Source organism: Argopecten irradians, chromosome 10 (genome assembly GCF_041381155.1).
Source record: "Argopecten irradians isolate NY chromosome 10, Ai_NY, whole genome shotgun sequence".
NCBI classification, from domain to species: Eukaryota; Metazoa; Mollusca; class Bivalvia; order Pectinida; family Pectinidae; genus Argopecten; species Argopecten irradians.
This window is the reverse complement of record NC_091143.1, coordinates 35,470,482-35,493,611: the sequence shown is the minus strand read 5'-3', so window position 1 is coordinate 35,493,611 and position 23,130 is coordinate 35,470,482. Positions and strand designations below refer to the sequence as shown.

Genomic DNA, 23,130 nt, shown 5'->3' with positions numbered 1-23,130 from the left:
ATCTTTCTCAAATATCATATGTATGTTCCTCGAAGGCCACGATTGCGCATATTACATTTTGGAACTGATTGGGCGACAAGATGGCCACCAGGCAGCCATCTTCGATTTCGATAGTTAAAGTTTATTACCGCTATTTCTCAGAAAATAGTGAGGGGATCTCTTTAAAATTTCATATGAAAATTCCAATTGGGCCCTTGAGGTGCATATTGTTTTTCAGGACCGATTGGTGAACAAGATGACAACAGGTTGCCATCTTTGATTTTGATTGTTGAAGTTTAAAGGCCCACTACCTTTCCGAAACGGCTTTCAATTTTTAAAATGAGAATGTAAAACAAGATCGATAATTTTGTAGAGTCTTAAAATTATTAACTTACCGTTAATACTACATTTATCATCACCTTCTGAACAATTTGATTAAAATAAATAAAACGTTTATTTTCATAACGCGGGTCGTCTTATGTTTCCCGCCGTCGTCCTAAATACCGCGCGGTAGTTGACAATCACTGCGCCAGACGGCAAAACAGCGAATTGACTCTCCACTGTTTTCATGTATTACACAGGAAATCTTGCATATGTTTGGTGTCGTAACCTTATTTTAGATCATCGGTATGCATTTTCTGATGTTATTAATGTTTTTAAGTAACCATTATATTTTGCTCCGGAAAGGTAATGGGCCTTTAAGCAGAGAAAAAATCCCTCTTTTAATTGTCAGACATAGAGCGCCAAGATAACTCTGGTATCTCTTGTTTTATACACTTTACTCTTAATCTTCATATTCCTCTGATCATATATTTACATTTCTTCTTCTTTACTCAACAAGAAATACAATCTAGTACCATCTTCCCTGTGATGATGAAAAGTATTGTATATGGAACACCCTTGACATGACAAGATGACTATTCATTATACATCAATTCTATGATCAGTATTTTTATCGTTACTAGAATGCTGTATTTTAGGATGGAAAATCACTCAAATGATATTACTTCAAACTATACGTATACAGTATAGACATATTTATAGGTGGACTATTCTAATATTTTCTTTACAAGTGGGGAGACGCAAAAAATTTAATGGATAATAGGTCTTACTGATAGAAAATATTATGCAATCCTTCCCATAGATAATCATGGAATAGCCCATTAAGTCTATCAAATTTCTGCAAACACAAACAACAATTAAACCATTGATACATATTAAATAAAATTTTATTTTCCTCATCGCTTCTTTTTGACAGCTACATTCTCTAGATTGTGTTGTGTGGACGCTTGTAGATAAGACTGAAGAACAAAGAGGCTGTCGTCTAGTTGGGTCTCGCACTGGTCTAACCTACAACACAGCAAAGATAAAAGAACTCATAAGGGGAGATAACTCTTAAAATCAACAATATTTCATAAGGAGAGATAATTTGTAATCAGAGTAAGATTTTTTAAGTAAGGGAAGATAACTCTTCTACATTTTCCATTTATTTGTTTGTTTGATTATTTTAAAGTCCTGTTAACAGTCATGGTTATGTAAGGACTGCCTCCCATGTAAGCTGTGTGTAACATGTGTGAAGTGCGAGGTGCGTGTTTGGGAGACTGCGGTATGTCCGTGTTGTGTCTTCTTGTATAGTGGAACTGTTTATTTAAATCTAGGATGTAAAGTAGTTGGGACATAAAGTAATAAACAGTTCATCTTTTCATCAAACATGAATCAGAAAGACAAAGTTTCACTACAACTCCCACTTTGGGACATTGATAGTATACAATAATATTGTACTCTAAATATGTATTACAGTTTAAAGCGAATTTTTCATCCTGTAGAAATGTTTTCCTTGGTTGCTATGGTTGCTATGTAACTACTGGGTACATAATGTAAAACTGATGAAATATGTTTTGTATACGATTGTAATATTATGATTGTTACAAAGACTAACCACAAATAATTTCTATCTAAAAAATATTTTCAAAACTATTAACAACTAAAGAAAATATCCACAAACATAACATGTAATACAGTATTTGCTAAAGTGATTACATCAATTTTCATTTAATATTAAACAATGGGACCCATTCACGAACCATGTGATACTTGATAATGTTTGTGCAGACTATTGTTTTTTATTGGTGATGGAATGACGTTAAAGACAATATCCCGCACTAAACATCAATTCAGAGAGAAAATAACAAAGAGTTCCATCACCACTGGAGATACTAGTCCCACACAAACGTTATCATGTGGTACATAAATTAGTACCATTGTCGGTTTATAAAAATTTCCACATGAAATAATTGTGAATGAAGATGATTCACAGGGACTTACATCTGTACTGTGTGTTTGACCTTCTGTATCTGCTCCTTTTCCGGCGGACTAATCGTCTGCTCGATCTCCTCCCTCTGTTCGGGGTCAGTCAGTGTCACTACGATGGCGTCCACTCTCTCCTTCTTGTCTAGTACTCTCCTACAAACAAGAGGTCGTTAACTTATCACAACACGCCCTAACCATGTCAGCCCTCATGCCAATTGAACCTAATTAAAGAAACTAGACATAAAATTCCGCTCCACTGTGATGTTTTATGATTATCTTGAAACCTGCCTTAGTGACCACCTCTGTATCAAGACCATTTTTTTTTCTTAATGACATCTTTTTAGGGCTCCAAATGGCCATTTATATATAACACGCGATTTGACCCGTGTATAAAGACCACTTGGCTATTAAGACCATTTTTCCCTTGTCCCTTATGTGGTCTTTATAAACAGGTTTGACTGTACGCTCTTGTATTGGAGCATATGATAGAGCAGAATACAAGTATAAATTTAACAAGAGATCCCAGAGGGATCTTGGCGCCCACCAAAGAATGATCTATGTTTGATAATGGAAAGAGGGATCTTTCCCTGCTTTTTAAACTTTTTCAAACATACTACATATGAAATTTAAGACAGATCGCTTCATTACTTTCTGAGAAACAGTGGTGAAATCCAAGATGGTGGCCGCTTGGCCATCTTGTTGACAGACTAGTCCCAAAGGTACTATGCACAACTAGGGCCCAAGGGGAACCTATGCATGGAATTTGAGAGATATCCCTTCAGTGATTTCTGACAAATAGCGGTAACTATCAAAATCCAAGATGGCGGCCAGGTGGCCATCTTGTTGACCGATAAATGCAATATGCACAACTAGGGCCCTAGGGGAACCTACTTGTGAAATTTGAGAATGATCCCTTCAGTACTTTCTGAGAAATAGCGGTAACAAACTTTAGTTATCTAAATCCAAGAAGCGGGCTGTCGGCCATCTTGTTGACCTATCAGTCCCAAAATCTTTATGCCCAACTAGGGGCTAAGGGAAACCTACTTATTGAATTTGAGAGAGATCTCTTCAATACTTTCTGAGAAATAGCGGTAACAAACTTTAACTATCAAAATCCAAGATGGCGGCCGGTCGGCCATCTTGTTGACCCATCAGTCTCAAATTGCAATATGCACAACTAGGGCCCTAGGGGAACCTACATATGAAATTTGAGAAAGATCCCTTCAGTACTTTCTGAGAAATAGCGGTAACAAACTTTAACTATCAAAATCCAAGATGGCGGCCGGTCGGCCATCTTGTTGACCCATCAGTCTCAAATTGCTATATGCACAACTAAGGCCCTAGGAGAACCTACATATGAAATTTGAGAAAGATCCCTTCAGTACTTTCTGAGAAATAGCGGTAACAAACTTTAACTATCAAAATCCAAGATGGCCGCCGGTCGGCCATCTTGTTGACCGATCAGTCTCAAATTGCAATATGCACAACTAGGGCCCTAGGGGAACCTACATATGAAATTTGAGAAAGATCCCTTCAGTACTTTCTGAGAAATAGCGGTAACAAACTTTAACTATCAAAATCCAAGATGGCCGCCGGTCGGCCATCTTGTTGACCGATCAGTCCCAAAATGCAATATGCACAACTAAGGCCCTAGGGGAACCTACATATGAAATTTGAGAAAGATCCCTTCAGTACTTTCTGAGAAATAGCGGCAACAAACTTTAACAATCAAAATCCAAGATGGCCGCCGGTCGGCCATCTTGCTGACTGATCAGTCTCAAATTGTAATATGCACGACTAGGGTCCTAGGGGAAGCTACATATGAAATTTGAAAAAGAACCCTTTTGTACTTTCTGAGAAATAGCGGTAACAAGAATTGTTAATGGACGGACGGACGGACGGACGGAAGGACGGACGGACCACGGATGAAAGGCGATTTGAATAGCCCACCATCTGATGATGGTGGGCTAATAACATTGGCTCTTGTATATTAAAACCTATAGAACACTTCAGTTGAATTTTGTATCATATTCATTACTGTTCATTTAAGACTGCATGGATTACTAGAATTGGTGTGATCATGATGTGAATGTGTGTAATTTATACTATTATTATAGAAGCATGATATACAGAATCTAAGTACAGTATATGAAAGAACTAGAAGATTATGTATGATATATATTTGGTATATTACTTGTGCTCTGCCACTTCTGTTTCACGGCGTACCATGGCATTCTTCACAGCCTGAGGAGAAACATTTACAAAGAAACATTTTTCATTAAAAGTGATATAAGTTCATAATTTGAAAACATCTGGATTCTGTTACAATACAAGGCATATAGACAGATCACAACTGAATACATGTACCTGCTTTCTATCAAAGTTCCAACTAGGAAAACAGGATCTCTTTCTAAAGTGATAGGTTAAATTACCTTCCATTTCTTGCTTTGTTTTAGAAATAAGTGACTTTTCAAGCCTTGATTCAGAAACAAAATACTCATTCTATACAATTTATGACATCAAAGTTGCATTATAGAGTCTTGTTAGCTAAAGAAACAAAATATCCTAGTCTTGCTCTTAGAAATAAGTTTTTTTATTGTTAGGGGTAGGCAATATAAGAATATAAGTACAATATATACAAATATAAGTACTGTACCTTGAAACATCTCTGTTCCACAATCCGGGCTACTTGAGGAACATCCACATTGAACAGGTAGAACGTTCGGGACGGAGCATGGTCTGGAGTTTTGGATACTTCCTGTAAAATGTTCATCAACTTTTTAAACATGTGCATCCATTTCATTTACTAGATCTTAAGATGCATTTGAAAAGATGGGATTCGAACAGACTTATTAATCTTTTTACTAATTTTATTACTGTATGCACTAGATGAAGGATTTTCATGTTTTGAAATACTGTAAACATAATTATTTTAGCAGGAGTTTAATTTTTGCACTGTCTTTGAAGTGAATTATTTTAGCAGGAGTTTAATTTTTGCACTGTCTTTGAAGTGCTATAATTAATACTCACAGTTAATGTGATGAAGTTTTCAGAAAACATGTTATACAACAGTTCCTTGGCTTCCTTTGATGATATCATAGCATAATCCTCTATCTAAAATAAATATAATATTCCATAAATCATTTACAAGGTCAAAATGACTCAACAAAGTGAAGACCTCTTCAAATTTGTGATAGTGTGTACGTAGCAAAATTTCCTCGATACTCCAGGGGTTCAAATCTCATACGATCCCTACACCCTGGACTATCTCATAGTAAAATTGAAAGAAGCTCAGGGGAACAAATCTGAACCAATCACAGGCCTGCAAAAACTTTCTTTGAAGACTACAGAGAAAGAGCGACGCCCAACATCAATGCAACATAGTCACAGTGTACCGTTATATGACTCTTTAATGTACATCACAGGACTAAATTACCTATTCTGTTGCCTCCAGTTTTACTGTGAGATAGTCAAGCGGTGCAGAGATCGTATGTGATTGGAACCCCTGGAGTATCGAGGAAAGTAGCAAAAATATGAGATAATTTGATAACACAGAATGCATGGCATTGTATTAAATGTAAGGCAATTCTAGTGAAAACATTAATCCTCCAGAAAACTTCACAGTCCAGTTTCATGAGCATTCTAAAAATATAGGATAAATCAAAGTACTGAAAGTACTAAATGGCTCGGTCTCGATGATTGGAGGAATATATTTCTAAAGTCAACACTTTTTTTTTGACAATAAGAAATAAATTTTGCTAGTGTTCCTTCCAGTTTGGACTTTTGAGGATTTCTTGGACACCAAGGTGTTAAATAAGAAACACATACTAAACTCTTGGGAGCCCATTCTAATATTTCCTATGATGTTATATGCCAAATGATTTTATAGCATCTTTAACCTTTTCCTTGTTAATTTGATGTCAATTAAAATATCCATTCTGAATTGCTATTCTCATCAAATTCCTGGCACCAAAGTATCAGTTAACAAGTATTGTTTTGCAGCAGAGACAGACAAGAGGCATATTTTTCTATACCAAAATGTCTTAAATGTAGAATATGTCAGTCCTCTAGAAGACTTATCAATACAGTCATACCATTTCTGAATAAATTGGTCAATTGGTCTACTTTTAACAAGTTTTTGTAATTATTCTTTTGTAAAACAGCAAGTTGATTGATATAATATCCAAACATGATTTAAACTAGCTCTGGATAAAATATCTTACACATCTTACAGACATTTAAAAAACATCTGGTCCATTTTCATGTAAAGTATACATTAATTCATAAATATTACTTGATAATTTATTTGATATTATGTAGTTATGCCAAAAAGTAATCATTCTACATTTTATTTCAATATCAATTGGGTATCTTGTTAGCTCGCCATAGACCATGAATTGTTTTATACACTTTCCTAACTTGAGGAAATTACAAATGAATTTTTCTACAATATTTGTATTTTCAAATCCCAGTACTTCTGATGAGTATAATAAAACTGGCATTACAAGAGACTAAAATATTTTCAGTTAAAAATAAACAGGAAGGGATACATTCCTTCCTTAGTTTCTTAAATATAGCAAACACGGATTTAATTTTTTGTTCTGCAGTTTCTTCCTTTTCTTTAAAAACGCTACCATTAATGTTAAAAATATACCTAGATATGTATACGGGTACCCTTCTTATAAAAATAATTATATATCCCATAACGTAAACTGGTGTTGTTGGACCAATTTACGTTTTGAGAATATCACAACTTTTATCTTTCTGATATTGGGTTATAATTTCTATGTAATGCAATGTTGTTCAAATCCGTGTAACATTTGTTGTAGAACAGTGTCATCGGCATATAAAATGATAAAAAGTCTGGGATACATTTCAATATTATCTATAAATAATTTGTCAATAGTTGTCAGACAATTAACATTCTTTTTTCACCAGATAAGATTCCAAGTCATCATGGTAGATTGAAAATAGGAAAGGAGATATAAATAAGGTACCATACCGTGCATGTATATGTTCAAGGTAAATAAACAATATGTAAGCTGATCTTGCAGAATTGCAGAAAAGGTAAAATCACCACTTTCAGAGTGATCAGAGAAGATTGATCGTCAAGGAGGGAAAACAGATTGATCGTCAAGGAGGGAAAACCACCTGTGTTATGCGAATTAACATTTAATTTATTTTGAATAAATTGTGCCGAAGATGACGATTAGTGTATTATTAACGATAATCTAAATATGTTTTCTAAAAATATTAACAAATAATGTCATATAGTGTTATAAATTGAATGTTTTATTTATTCTTTTTATTTCAAGCATGTACATGTCATAGAAAATAAACAAATACCAAGTATATGCTTAAATCATATTAAAGTAAAATTCACAAATCACAACACTTATGTGTATTGTATATATGGAATGAAGATGTCATGATGATGGTAATTATTTGGATCAAAAATGTTTAAACAACATTAAATGTATTATACAAATGTATATATGGAATTTGAACATGATGTTAGTAATTATTTTCAGATCAAAAACTATTACAGTATTAATTAAGTATTAAGCTACCACAGTTGAACATTATTTCTTTCATTTTGTTCACACAATTTTTCTCCTGGACTGGTTCCAATTGAAATGATACTTGCATGTAGACATTCTGTAAAACATAAGGAAACAATAATTGTATTAACAGAGTAATTACTGAAAAGGCTAATATCATATAATTAAACATTTTTTTATATAAATATCAATACCAGTTTAGAGTAAATATTATTGAAATTTATTTCCCGTTGTTCTTTAGTCCTCCTGTTCTTTAGAGTTTTGTCCTTCATAAATTGATTGTATTATAGCAGTTGTCATATAATGTATCTGATAATGTGCACAAAGAAGTATAAGTATACGCAGGTGTGCATGGGCACGTTGATAAGTTATTAAAAACTGGCGGATGCTGAATATGAAAGCCGTAAAGTCTTTTTTGCCGAGTAAAAAAATCAATAAACATATATTGTTCATACCCAAAGATGTAATCGCACTAAAAACAGTGATCATGTAGGCTTTTGTGTGAGTGCATTTGTAAGACTGTGTCATGTGGTAGAGATTAGTTTCGCTCGAGTGATCACACAATGCAAGTGAGAGTCGGGAGTATGTTTATGTAAGTTTTAATTGCTAATCTCTGATGATTGTTGATAAAATATAACTCCGGATAATTGCTAAACATTTAACAGTTTTCTCCACGTTTGTTGTAGATTGAAACAGCTTTTTAATGACGTTCTACGGTAGAATTATGAAAAAGAAATCGGCATTTTCATCGATCTACAAATGTAGTAGCCCAAAAAAATCTAACTTCGAGTTATACGAACATTTTATGTATGATTTGTGTCATTCGGTTCAAATATTTACTTCGTTAATTACGTAGTTTACTGAATATGCTACATTGTATATATATTATCAGAACGTCAAGCTCCTGTAGGCCTACATTTGATGAAAGAGGCTAAAATGTATTTAAAGTATGGTTTAGTGACAACCTCTAAATGTGCTTAATATGTATATATAATCTGATAATGTATACATGTGCTTATAAAATTATCGATAATTATGGATGGGGTAAATATTCATACCTTATTAACTGCCGTAAGTTGGAAGATTACGCCACATTTAGAAAATGTGCATCGTCTGTCACGCGCTATTTGAGCAGTAGACAAAGTTTATCCTAAATTTTGTTAGAGTTGTCTTTCTTCCATTGTGGATTTACACGTACATGTGGCATAACGCAGCCGTGATAAACTAATCTCCATTTCGTCCTGAAATTTATTTGCTCCCGCACTAATATGATTCAAAGAACAAAAATCATTATTGTAACAATTTTGATGTTTGAGGTGAAATATTGCTTTCATTTTTTCGTTGCGGGATAATTGTCAATAGTAGGGACTAAACGCGTGGGGCGAAACGAAGCATTTTCGGGACGAAACGTCTTCATGCGTTGTAAACAACATTTTCGGGACGAAAAGTCTAGATACATTGTAAACAATTCAAGTGAAAATCTTCCAACCTAAGATCATTTGGATAATGTATATGGTAAGGATATGAAAGCAGTAATCTACTAATCTTATTTCAACATTACAGATACGCTTATTTCAGTAACTTTCATATTCAAAATTTGCTATTTAAAATTCCCGGTAAAATCAAAGTTGTTGAATACACTGCCGTTAGGAGCGCTAGTATCTGCGAGCAAGTTTTAAGCCAATCATATTGAGGAAATTGACTGAAAGAGAATTTTGCAACCACGATCACAATGGCGAGGTGATTACCTCGCCAAAAATGTCATGAATTTAAAATCAGAAACCACTGCGGGAATAAAGGAAAGTTCATTTGGTTAACTTCAGATTTTTCCTTGACCTCTGTTAATGGATTCCTGAAAGTTTCTTGACTTCTTCTGTAACAGTTTTCTGTGGAGAATTTTATTTTAAGGAGTAAATGAATGTTGGTATTGTTAAAGGGTAACGTCCAAAATGAATACAAGAGTTATCTTCCCTTGATTGTCTTTTGATCTCTTAATTCTTTGAAAATTTCTCCCTTTGTTTTAAAAAATAAAGATATTTTATTACCTGTTTTTGCTTTGAATGTTTCTTCACCAACAAAACTCTGAATATCCTCAAGCACTTTGATCCAAATCTGAATAATTTTAAATATTTCTGTTGAAAACATTATCCACATGTGTAAGCTTAAGTAAATAATCAAAACAAAGAAATATATGTCAGATAGCAGTAATTTACAGTAAAGAAAAATCTTGCTCAATTAAGAGCAAAGAAAAGATATGCTCTATGCACTATGTTAATAAGTTTATTAAAACAAGTATATTCTTACAGTTAATTTTACATTCTTTTCAATGAATTAGCTTTATCTTTCAAAATATTCAATAACAAATAATATGGGCAATATTCAGAAAGTCAGGTCAAATTTTCCCACAAAAGATGACAAGTGGAGAGAAAAACATACGCCCTCAAAGGGAGACAATTAAAACTCACCTTTCCTGGACGACAGACTCTATGTGTGCCTTTGCAAGCTCTTGTAAACCTTTATAGAAATCTCAGAAGTCAAAGAATCAACAACAGAAAACAGTGAAAATAAATGGAAATGAGTTCTAATGCCAGAAAGTAAGAAACAATATATTGAAAAATTGCACATTATTGCTATCTTTAAATGTATCTATCTTTAGGTGAAATCATAAAATTAACTGTAGGAATCCATAGGAATGTATATGAAATATATTATATATACCAAAAAAATGCATGTTTCAATTTTTTTGGTATATCATCAAGATAAGAATTCATCTACTCATGAAAAATTGGTCAGGAGTGACTCTTTGTTAGCAAATTCTCTATACTTAAAAGGATACTGACTACATACAATCCACCAGACATCTCATCCACTTTGGAGAACAATCCATTCTGAAATACAAAAAAAATGAAACATTTAGCTCCAAGTGATATAAGGGAATTTAAAAAAATTAATAAAACAACTGATCTTTGCCAAAAATAGAGTGTTATTCAGAGCAAATATGTACTTGAATATTATAATTATTTTATTATTATTATAATATTATCTTGATTTCCTAATATTGAAGTCAGTAATGTGCTGAGATTGCCGATGGATTCCCAAGGAATAGGTTCCGGTGATCATGAAAACCAAAGTAACCTCATTATGGAAGGCATGTATACACACACCTACATAATAAAAATGCACAATTATCACATTAATTTTGAAATTTGACAAACAGAGAGCAGAGTTACCATGTCATCACACAACATTGTCATGTACATTTCCAACACGTGCCTGGTCAAAGACAACTCCTTGGGTAGGGCACGGAAAACCTGTTCAAAGGAAATTAAAAGTGATATAATTCTATTAATTATATGCACGTATACAATTATAAATTTGGAAACCAAAGTTTTAATGAAAATATCTATTTTTAACAACAGTGACCTACATAGTTGATCAATAGATCAACAATCAACTCTTTGTGACCTCATTAAATAACAATTACTGGTATGTATCAAGGGTGGAAAATCCATATTCTTCATATCCATGGGCCAGTATATTTAAGAACATTTTTTCCTCTCATATCACACTATTTATGAGAACTGACTTACAGAAATATTATGCACCGGTTTATTGTCCTGAACAGGCCTATATAACACACAGAAAGATATGAGAAAGTCACACCTTTTGCATTCCTCTGCATCAAATGCTTCACACAAAAATGAAAATTCTTTTCTACTTAACAAACATAAAATGTACCTCATTCACACTTATTGCACAAGAGGTGGTAGCACCTGATGAGAATTTTGTTTCACTCAGTCTCAGAAAGGTTCGCAACACTTCGCCAGCTTTCTGTTAAAAATAAGACAAATACATTATGTATAAAGTAACTTTTATTAGAGAATTGCCACATTGGCTTAAACTACAAGTTTTATCTAAGAAAAAAACACAAAAAAAACTAAAATCAAAGTACTGAAAGTACTGAAACACAAAGGCTACCTGATCAAGTCGGTTCTAATAGCAATACCATTACCATTGTTATGAAAGGAGTAAATTGGCCGATTACAATTTTTTCATGAATGTATGTACTTTTCCGAGACTGGCACGAAATTATTGCATTCTAGATAGAGACAAATTTTATACATACCGTATGCTAATAGTTATTGAGAAAGAGAGAAAAAGCATTGAAGTAGGTATAACAAAGTGAAAATAAGAAATAAATGGATAGTTTCTATAAAAAGACAAAGTCCAATAACAATTATTATTTCAAAGGGCAATAACTACGTAAGTTACAGTCGAATCAAGCTGATTTTCGAACTCGTCCGAAATCTTTCTAATGTTAGTCTCCTTTAAAGTTTCATTAAAATCGGTGCATATTTACTCAATTCAAAGTGTTCATTAATTTTATTTCAAAGGGCAATAACTCTTTAATAACATGTAAGTTAATGTCAAATCACGCTGATTTTCGAACTTGTCAAAGATCTCTCCAATGTTGGTCTATTACTCAAGTTATCATGTTCACAAGATCCAAAAATAATTATTAGTGCAAAGGGCAATAACTCCGTAACTTACAGTAGAATAAAGTTGATTTTCACAATCCTGTGAGATCTTATCAATGTTAGTCTACACACAACGTTTCATTACACTTGGTATTTTACTTAAGTCATAGTGTTCACAATGTTCGCTGATTCTCATACTCGTCCAAGGATTTCTCCGGTGTTGTTTTACACACAAAGTTTCAATAAACTCTGTGCATACTTACTCAAGTTATCGTATAAACAAAGTCCAGTAATAATTATTAGTGCAAAGGGCAATAATTCCGTAACTTACAGTCAAATCAAGCTGATTTTCAAACTCGTTTATTCATTAAGTTGGTTCAAATTTACTCAAGTTAATGTGTTCACAAGAATGGACAAAAGAATATCACAGGTCATCATGACCTATGGTCAGGTGACCTAAAAATTTAAAATGTATGCTTCACGCGTAATTACGGTAATTTAAGTGGATTTGAAGTGGGTCACCTATGGGGATTTTAAGCATTTAAAATATTTAAATTATTCACCAGTGTTTCTGCTAAGGGGATTTGCAGTGGTCCATTTAAGGGGTTATCCAGTGGTTTCGATAAGGGGATTTGAATTGACCCCATTAAGGGGGTTTGCAGTGGTCCAGCTAAGGGGATTTGAAGCGGTCACACAAAGAGCATTTTTTAAAAACGTCTACAATATGTAAATGAGGACACCAGTGGATTTGAAGTGGTATCCTTAGGGGGATTTGATGGGGTCTCACTTAGGGGATTTAAAGCGTCTAAAAATCAAATGGTGCTTAACAAAAGTTATTTCATTAAATTCATCTTTGGTAACTTCTGGCTTAAAAGAAATAAACTGCTGTAACAGCTTTTGTTTGAATATCTAAGCAAATCTGGAGTCTAGGGATTTGTAAAAGATGTTTTACTGGAATAACTCTTATTTCTGAAAAATAACAAAAGTGACAACTAAATAATAGTTTATTGTATTTCATATACATTCTTATTTCTTTCTTTTTTTAAAATACATTCATAAATAAAATATTGAATGGTAGTACACATAAAAATTAGAAATAAATACCATAATTACAGGACAACATGCATGTCAATCTACATATTATCCCCTAAATGCTCAATTTAAAATATATATTTTGTAATATAACAGCACAGTCATTACTTTATAGTATAGATATTGACTAATAATATTCTGTATTTGCATATTATAGAGTTATCTGCCCTAACGGGTAGGAATTGATTGTAATGTCAGCTACCGAGGGGAGATTAATCAATTATGTGTAATGCCCGATGTCGTTCAGGTTGGTCTTTAGTGTGACCTTCTTACAACCAGAAGTTGCGCAGATACGTACATATATGCAAATGACAGGCGGAAATAAGGTCATCGGTCATAATAATTTATGCAAATTGCCTTGACCATTTTACGTAAATAGCGCCTTTATCGTGCTTTTTTATGAGTCCTTGGTATCTTATTCCCAAATTAAATCATCATTATAGATATTTGTTAATTCAAAGATGTGTTATGGAAGGTAGATATGAATAAGAGGAAGATAAAGAAAAAATCGCATTTAAATGAGAGGTCAACCGCATTTAAATGAGTACAAATGTAGGTCAGCCATACGTGCTTGTATAAACACAAGGCATATACATGCCTTTGTGTTAAAAATGATAATATTAAAGTGATTTTCATTTATTGATTTGTGTTGGTGATACCGGAGAGAATTGAACTGAAATAAAATAACAATAATTCAACAAACTCATTGCTTTGTATTGTTCATACCACACAAAGTTGAATTAAAATTGATGAAGTAAATGAATGAAATTTTTGAAGGTATATAGCTGATATCACAGAGACGTTGATTTACCATATTCGACCCAATAAGTTTCCAGTGTCTAAAAAATAGAAAAAAAATATGAGAATGCTTCATAAATCCAATTTAGAAAAGATTATCTTTTCCTAAGGTAATAAGGTACGTGTACAAAGTGAAATTGAGGTACAAACAAGAGGCCCATGAGCCTTAACGGTCATCTGACTCATGGCACAAAACAACAAAGTCACAGTATAAAGTATTGGTTAACGATCGATTAATATAAACAATACAAGGAACTCCTTAGTTGAATATGTAAGTTTCTGAAATAGGTAAATGCCATTTGTTGAACAAACTTGGTAGCCCTTCATCCATATATGGTTGTAACCCATTCAAGGATTAATATGAGGAGTCGTCAGATTTTAAAGCCAAATTTCAGCAAAGCTCCCATTTTGGACCTCCGCCGTACTATCCCCATGGGTCTTAGCTCGGTCCTTTATAAAATATGATTGTCCTCACCGAAAGTTCCCCCTTCTGAATCAATTAAAACCCCTATAGACCAATTTTCATTGAGATTGGAGACTGAAACCTGAAAACAGGAAGTGGGCCAGTGGCCATCTTAGAATACCAAAATCTTTACGAAAATGTTTTCATGTTGTTCGGCATCAATTAAAACCCCTATAGACCAATTTTCATTGAGATCGGAGACTGAAACCTTAAAACAGGAAGTGGGCCAGCGGCCATCTTGGAATACCAAAAATAATTACGAAAATGTTGTATGTTGTTCGGCTTCAATTAAAACCCCTATAGACAAATTTTTCATTGAGATCGGAGACCGAAACCTGAAAACAGGAAGTGGGCCAGCTAAAATTAAGAAAATTTGCCCTTTTGGGGCCCCACCCCTCAGCCCCTAGGGGTCAGACCAGACTCATTTATATAAAATATGATTGTCCTTCCCCAATGATATTTCACACCAAATATGGATGAAATTCATCCAAGGATAAAGGAGGAGTAGGATTTTAAAGCTAAAATTAAGAAAATTTGCCCTTTTGGGGCCCCACCCCTCAGCCCCTAGGGGTCGGACCAATCTCATTTATATAAAATATGATTGTCCGTCCCCAATGATGTTTCACACCAAATATGGATGAAATCCATCAAAGGATTAAGGCGGAGTAGGCTTTTGTATAAATAGTTTTACGCACGGCGCACGACGACGGACGAAACACGATGACAATAGGTCATCCTGACCTTCGGTCAGATGACCTAAAAAGGGGAAAGGGAGCCTACGGGGATGGGGCACATATTGGGTCAAATACAGTAAGTTGAAACAGAAATTTGATTCTAGATAAAGAATTAAATTGGCTAAAGATACCACAAATTTTATCGCTGAAATCACAGAGATTTTGATATATAAGTTGATACATACTGTGTCTATTTTTGCTGGCAGCTGAGGCTACCAAGACCTGGTCCCGTAAATGTTGGTGGAAACGTTCAAAATTCACTCTCCAGTATATACCATCATCTTTTGGAGTCTGAACAATGTTAGAATATGAGACAAATACAGGTACTTGTGTTAACATTAGAATTTAATGAACATATTTGTGAAGAATAAAAACAATATGGCAAAATATTCAAGGATTTATTTAATATGTTACTATAAAAACAACAAATCTTGGTCTCGAAATGAAGGTCACAAATTTTCACTCAAAATATTGGTCATGCTATCTGAATATCGCCTACACAAAAAAATGGTCTATAATTAGATGGCCTTCATGTTATATACGCAATATATAGTTAAGGTGATAACTAATTTGAACATGAAAGCACAGAATTATAACTGTAACAAGTTGAAATTTACCTCTGCCTTCTCCTGTGATTCTGTTCTGCTCTTTTTGGCAGGAGTTCCCTCCCCTTCTGTGGATCTCTTTCTTTTTCTGCTGACCTCTCCTTTAAAATGGGAAAAAATATGCTTCAATTAAATTAGAAAGCGGTCTTAAAGATGCTCCACCACCAACAGAGCATAAATAGCATTCATCATTAGAACAATAATTGGTGTTTAATCTTGTATACATACAATGTATGTCTAATTAACACAAAAAAATGATATAAAATAATTTATTTTGCCTTTGGTGCATGCGTAATCAGTACTTCATTCCATATAGGAAATCCAATTAATTATTTTTCATATTTTCAATTTGAAGTAAAATCAGAAACTCAGATGGTGGTATAATGGTGTAAAGTAAGTAACTTTTGTATCTGTATATTACTAAATCGTCCGCTCCTGTTTTTTATAGTGCAAAAAAATACCAATTGTCAGCGGTGGAGCATCTTTAAATATAAATATGCTTACTTTTCTTGCAGCAAGTAAAGACAATATTAGCATTTAATTGCTGATAATCATACTCCCTCTCTGACATTGAATGAATATCATGCTGGTATAAAGATGGAACATTGGACACTAGGATTATGTATACTGTATTTGATCCAATAAGCGCCCTTTTCCCTATTAGCACCCCTCCCTCTTTTGATTCCTCAATTACAATTGCCTGGACCTAAATAAAGACTTAAACTCTCAAAATTGTATAGGTTTGCACTTTGTTTTTTAGGGCTGGATCAATATATCGATATACTGATATGTATTGGTTTTCAGCAGTGTATCGAATATCGATACGCTAACATGCTTTATATCGCTGTATTGTTTTAACAGCTCAACCTACTGTTTTCGTTATAGAAATAGGGAAATTCCAAACAAAATTTATTCTAAAACATCATTCAAGTATGAGCATTTCAATCAATAGGAAGTGTTTAAGGCATCTGTGTCACCTAAATGGATTAGAAATGCCTTTTCATAAATAAGAATATGAATTGACAGAAATTAATTAACACAGATGATAAACCGAATCAAACGGTTTTTTTTCCTGGTTATAGAATGTTTTATCAAAATTATCTTTTATTGTCACAGTTTCAAAACACAATGGTCAACTGAATTTGAAAAAGAGGTCCACTGTATCGTCAATACGTATCGTGTATTGTTTCAGTGTATTATCAATATGTATCATATCGTTTTAGACCTTCCAATACCCAGCCCTATTGTTTTTGCAATAATTTCGTCTTAGTAAGCAACTTTTCATTTTTTTTCAATTTTCTAATCACCCTGGGCGCTTATTAGGTCAAATACAGTAATTAGTATTCAGAGGCCAAAAAATGCCTGAGTCATGCAATCATCAGCCCTTCATCTCTGCATCATATTATTGATTTAAGGTGAACTGATACTGGATAGAGGTCATTATGGTACTATTTTCTTCAAGAGCTACGAGTTAAAATTCCTCCTCCATCAAAGAAACCTAGCTACCTTGCATTTCAACACATGGGTAACCTTGTTAAATATGAATAACATCAGCTTAGCACATACATTATAATAATGTGTTTCTCTTGTCTTCAAATATTTTCTATTGTTAATGTCTAGTACATTAAATGACTACATTTAATTTGTATTACCATATTCGACCCAATAATCGCCCAGGGCGTTCAAAAAATGGAAAAGGTGCTAATAAGACTTAATTATTGCAAATCTATACAGTTATGTGTAGGTTTGGTCTTTCTTTATGCGTGGGCAATTGAAATTGAGGCCTCAAAAAGAGGGAGGGGCGTTTATAGGGACATGGGCGCTAATTGGGTCGAACATGGTATGTGTGTCTTAATTGATAAAGGTGTGAATAATTAACTTTTTTTTAAATTTGACAATTTTTTTGTTTATACAATTATATAATTAGTATAAATTATTCATATAAGATGTTAGCAAAATTAATTTCTGCAGGTTACCATCAATATCCATCTTAGGAATGATGTACAGCTCCTCCTCGTCCCCTGCCTGTTCAGCTGCAGCAGCCACAACATCTGTGTCATCATGCTCCAGACAATTTGGACAGCGCTGAATGAAGTGTGTTTGTGCTAAGTTCTCAAATTTCTCTTTCACTAGCCCAGCTTTTATTCTTGGATGTCCTGCAAAGAAAACACAAATCATGTAAGATATTGAAATAGAATTCAATATCATCATTGATTGTCTAACATTGTGAACTTTTTCATTTAAGATTATTTTGAACATGTTTGTGCTCTGATATGTACATGTATGAAATAAGTGCAACAAGGTATTAGCTGCAAAATTTCACATAAGAAGCAACAATTCTGATATCCATTCAAAAAAAATTCATCTTAACCAAACATTGTATCCAATTTTCATAGCTTAATCAAAATTGCTTAATTACAATGCTTGAAGTTCACAAATATATCTCCGACTTTCTAAGATGTCCTGACATATTACCACAAGGCCTACACCTATGGGTTGCAAATTTGAATCCTATGCGGGGCAGTTGCCAGGTACTGCATGACCACTGTTGGTGGTTTTTCCCTGTGTCCTCAGCTTTCTTCTACCAATAATCTTGGTGCATCTTTAAATGATCCTGAAGACATTGAACTTATGAAACCAAACCAAAGTATTATTATATATATGTTTTGTAAGTTGCTTACCTGAGGCGTCGAGAGCTTCATTTAGTTTGTCTGTGATAGTGATGACGGTTTCACTCATCAGACACTGTCCCTTGTTGAGCAGGTCTTCCACCAGAAGTTCCGCTGCATCCCCGTACAATGTCTTGGCACAGTAAATGTAGCGAGGAAAGCGGATACGCCATTGGATTATGTCACAATGTATAGTGTATTCTATCGCTCCTCTTTTATTTGTGTGAAAAGTAACAATGTTGTGTTGTATTAGAAGACTAAGTAGTTTCTTTACCTGTAAATAAGAAAGAAAGATCTTGATAAGGTTATACATATTATATACTCATGCATAATCTGTAAACAAGAAACAGCAAACATTTTATGCCATTTATATATATATACCAGACATGTTAACCCTACCGATTCTGGCGGAAGTCTACCGCTTTTGAGACTGATATTCCGCCTACCGCTTTAATATCCAAATATTCCGATTTCTGCAAAACATCGTCTTCGTTTTTTTCCCTTCCGATTTCTGAATTTTCATAGTCGGTTGGGGCTGCGTTGGTGGCTTCAAAATGCATACCAGACTAAGTAGGCTGACTTGCTTCATAATTTAGTAAACAAAGGAGGTGTGAACACTCCCTGACCAACATCCACTGGTGCTAATTAGCAGCCTGGGGCTAGTTCCACCTTGGCTTGGTGGTGTCACTTGTGTCTGAGTGTAACGATGTGTGTTAGTAGGCCTACCGTAAGGAAACAATCATCTGGCCTTTCAATAAATTTTGTGCTTAAAACTAGTGAGCATCATTTCAAAAACAAACACTACATATAATTGAAATGATTTACTCACGTTTTTAATGTAAAATAGGCATACAGTGTCTGCTGAAAATCATAAACTTTGCAATCGTAATGGCCACCATTTTGGAATGGGGTGATTCTAATAAAGGATCCGGATTTTGGTATATTTTTTCAGGATATCACTAAAAAAAAGTTATTATTTTTTTCAGGGTGATAATTTCTCTAGAATATTGGTGTAAATTTTAGAAACAAATATTTGTATTTTTTCTTGCATAAATCAAAAGAAAATGAGTCCAGTATGTATTACAAAACAAAAAAAGTGAAAAAAACCCAAAACAAATAGACAAAATGTATAATTAAAGATGCTCCACCGCTGACAAATGGTATTTTTCACTATTAAAAACAGGAGCAGACGATTTAGTATTTTTCTTCAGTTACAAAAGTTACTTACTTTACACCATTACCACCATTGAAAAGTTTGAGCTTCTAATTTTACTTCAAGTTAAAAATATGAAAAATAATTAATTGCATCCCGAAAAAATTCCGTGGCACTATATCCTATATGGAATGAAGTACTGATTGCGCATGACCCAAAGGCAAAATAAATTATTTTATATTATTTTTTGTGTTAATTAGACTATTATATACACGTTTAAACACTAATTATTGTTCAAATGATGAATATCATTTATGCTCTGTCGGCGGTGGAGCATCTTTAAAAAAGGTGATAAATAGCATTGAAATAAAAATACACAATGTATTTATTGGCATTTTTCATCTTCTAAATTTAATGTAAGCCTTAATTAACATTTAAAAAATACAAAATGAGCCACCATGCAAGGCCTATGGTAATAATTAAAGTTAAATCATAATTTGTTAACAAAATATGTTTTTGCAATTATTTTGCATATTATTGATATTTATACATCTCTGACGCGTCGCGAAAAATGCCGCGTGTAATGCTACCGCTTTTGAGTCAAAAATCTACCTCTTTTTGCTCACCAAAGGTTAACATGTCTGGTATATCTGCCATGCAGGTCTAGCGTTAGAATTATACCTGCATGCTGCCGCCATTGCATGATTGTAAACGGCAACTAAGTTTTGAATCTAAAAATATTTTCTTTTTCTTTTTTTTCTTGATATATGACTTTCTCCGTCTTAATTATATATAATATCTCTGGATCCCTTGACTCCAGCTCTTTCGTTCAAGTTTTATCCTAGCTTTCAAATCACAATTTCGGACTACAAATGTAGCAAGAACAACATGCACCACAATAAGTACCAGTCAGCTAACGTTGACTAAGAAGTACTAGTTAAGACTGAAGACTTAAGTTTAGACTCGGGTCGATCATGCATGACCATGCAGCTCAGTCGGTAGAGCACTCCGCTAGCTATACAGTGTTCTGAAGGTCCAGGGTTTCGAATCCCGGTCTAGCCGCTATATTTTCTCATCTGCTGTTACAGAATTGGCCCCAAACTAAATAACCCTATATATATAAGGTGGGGGTGTTTTGAAGGGACTTGTTTGTCTTCGAGGGCAAAGACTTCGAAAAAAGATGGAGGAGTGTAGCGAATTGGGCTGGGTTGATCATCGGTGACCAAGTAGCTCAGTTGGTAGAACACTCAGCTAGTGTTCTGAGGGTCCCGGGTTCGAATCCCGGTCTGGCCGCTACATTTTCTTCTCTCCTGTTACAAACGTATATTTGTATTAGTTTATGTTCCTGATTAATACTAAGATGACATAAAGGGAGTGGGACGACTGGTTCTCTGCATGATTTTCGAACTTAGCAACGAACAGAAATGAGATTAAGAATTTAGTAGAGTGATTGGTTCAACCTCCACATAACAGTGAATGACTCAATCAAGAAAAATAATAATCCGTCAAAATGGGTGATGCGAACGAAAGGTTTACTCTGAAGTTAAATTTATTCAGATTTACGATTCATATAATATATGTTGGGTAAAAATATAACACAGCAACAATTATAAAAGTTAAACAGACAATAACAAACGTGGCAATCGTTTCTGTGAATTACCAAACGGAATTCAATATGTCCAACCGAACCCGTCGAATTAGGTGTCGTCAAAAAGAAAACCAAACTTTACTTTTTACCTGTTTCAATTCAAGTCCAGATTCTGCTAATATGTAACTTAGAATACATGGTCCTTTCTTGAGTAAAACTTTAGCAATCTGAGACACTAATTCACCGAAGTGCTCCCGTAAAATTAAACAGCACAGTGCATTTCTGTCTTGTGACATCTTCACTGGAAACACGAAATCCTTCCAAGAGGCGACGTCATTTAGACGCTTTCGAATATTGTGTCGGAATCACCAAGAAGCTTCAATTTGATAAACGGGTTCGAACCACAGCACCGGAGAGCAATGTGACATTGTTTAATTTTTGAAATTATGTTTTCAGTTTTGTCTTTTATTCATTTATTTCTAAAGTTTAATTTAAAGATTTTTCTTTATTTTAAATCTAAAATGTTCAACTTTTATGTTTGAATACATGAACAACGTACATTGATTTTTTCTTTTATTTTAATTGTTTTGTTAGAATTAATTTGCCTCTTTTTATATTTGTACATTTATTTTATTAAATATATTTGAAAATTTAAATGGGAAATTTAATAACGTCACGATATGATGCTATATTCACCGGAAACATAGATAATTTATCTAAATGTCTGTATTTATGTACGTCCTTGGATCGTAAATTCAAACATTCTGCTCAGCTCTCAGATTATTAAATTCTCTTTACTCAATAAAAAATGAATAAAACAAAATAAATGGAAAGCACAAAGCCTACGATGATCCAATCAATGGTCTGGATATAGGTTTTCTAGCCTTGATTCATCACGAAGTTTATTTTAGTACTTAAGTGAAATTAAACATAAAAATGAAATTATGTCGGATATAAATGTTTTGGTGTATCATAGATATACAATAGAATTTGTAGGCTTGTTTGATAATATACGGCACATCTTGAACGATATGTTTATAATCCAATCTTCAAGTTTCACCAAGGATTTGGTGTCCTTGGCTTCACAATTATATTAGCGTGAACGTATCAACTATTATACATGTTATAATATAGATACAGCTCTACGAAAATAAAAATAAGAATTCTTATTAGAGCAATTACACAGATATATCACCAGTATATTACTTTCATTTACATGCAATTTTGTTCGTTATTCTTGATAAATAGGGGGAGATCGGCTCAAAAATTTGTCAAATTATTACTAATAAATACCTAATATATATTCTAAATAATATGTATCCAATTGCAACTAACAATTACTGACTGTTAAAGTTCAACCCATAATTGGAATATATATGTACATGTAATTACTTTATAATTAATTACTCTAGGTTATTTGAAGTAGGTAATAATACTTCGCAGCTACGTCACAAGTGGGAAGGACAGAAAATGTAGATAGGGATCGATATAACCTTGATATACTGACTCTTACAGTACTAGTGTGTGCCAACTTCAACTAACAATATTTTTCTTCAAAAATTGCAAACGTAAGAGAAAACTTAAAGTTAGATTCATTTGTATCGGTGCACATTGCAACGTTCTGATGATTTCCTTGCAGTGGTGAGTGCTCTGTTTCATTAAGCATTAAATTGTCTTCTTCGGGTGTTTATGGTCCTATA

General features: G+C 33.7%; 1 protein-coding gene across 1 annotated transcript; it reads right to left on the bottom strand.

Annotated features, from left to right (window-relative positions):
* Positions 1 to 1,190: 1,190 nt before the first annotated feature.
* On the bottom strand, positions 1,191 to 21,763 carry LOC138333753 (DNA-directed RNA polymerase III subunit RPC3-like). The gene is made up of 16 exons (XM_069282319.1): positions 21,580 to 21,763; positions 18,702 to 18,963; positions 17,997 to 18,176; positions 16,033 to 16,121; positions 15,610 to 15,706; positions 11,829 to 11,836; positions 11,589 to 11,681; positions 11,081 to 11,161; positions 10,687 to 10,738; positions 10,316 to 10,376; positions 9,896 to 9,962; positions 5,320 to 5,403; positions 4,946 to 5,047; positions 4,484 to 4,533; positions 2,305 to 2,442; positions 1,191 to 1,329 (listed from the first exon to the last, which is right to left on the bottom strand). The coding sequence occupies exons 1-16, from the start codon at positions 21,724 to 21,726 to the stop codon at positions 1,218 to 1,220; spliced, it is 1,623 nt and encodes a 540-aa protein (XP_069138420.1). The 5' UTR covers positions 21,727 to 21,763; the 3' UTR covers positions 1,191 to 1,217.
* Positions 21,764 to 23,130: the final 1,367 nt, after the last annotated feature.

What these genes read in the sequence shown, in the direction of transcription:
- LOC138333753 (XM_069282319.1), bottom strand. Translation starts at nt 21,726, where the DNA reads ATGTCACAAGACAGAAATGCACTGTGCTGTTTAATTTTACGGGAGCAC. An exon ending in TCCTAAGATGGATATTGATG is followed by an intron (nt 16,122 to 17,996) that starts GTAACCTGCAGA and finishes CCCATTTTAAAG; the next exon opens with GAGAGGTCAGCAGAAAAAGA. An exon ending in ACAGAAGTGGCAGAGCACAA is followed by an intron (nt 2,443 to 4,483) that starts GTAATATACCAA and finishes TCTTGTTTGTAG; the next exon opens with GAGAGTACTAGACAAGAAGG.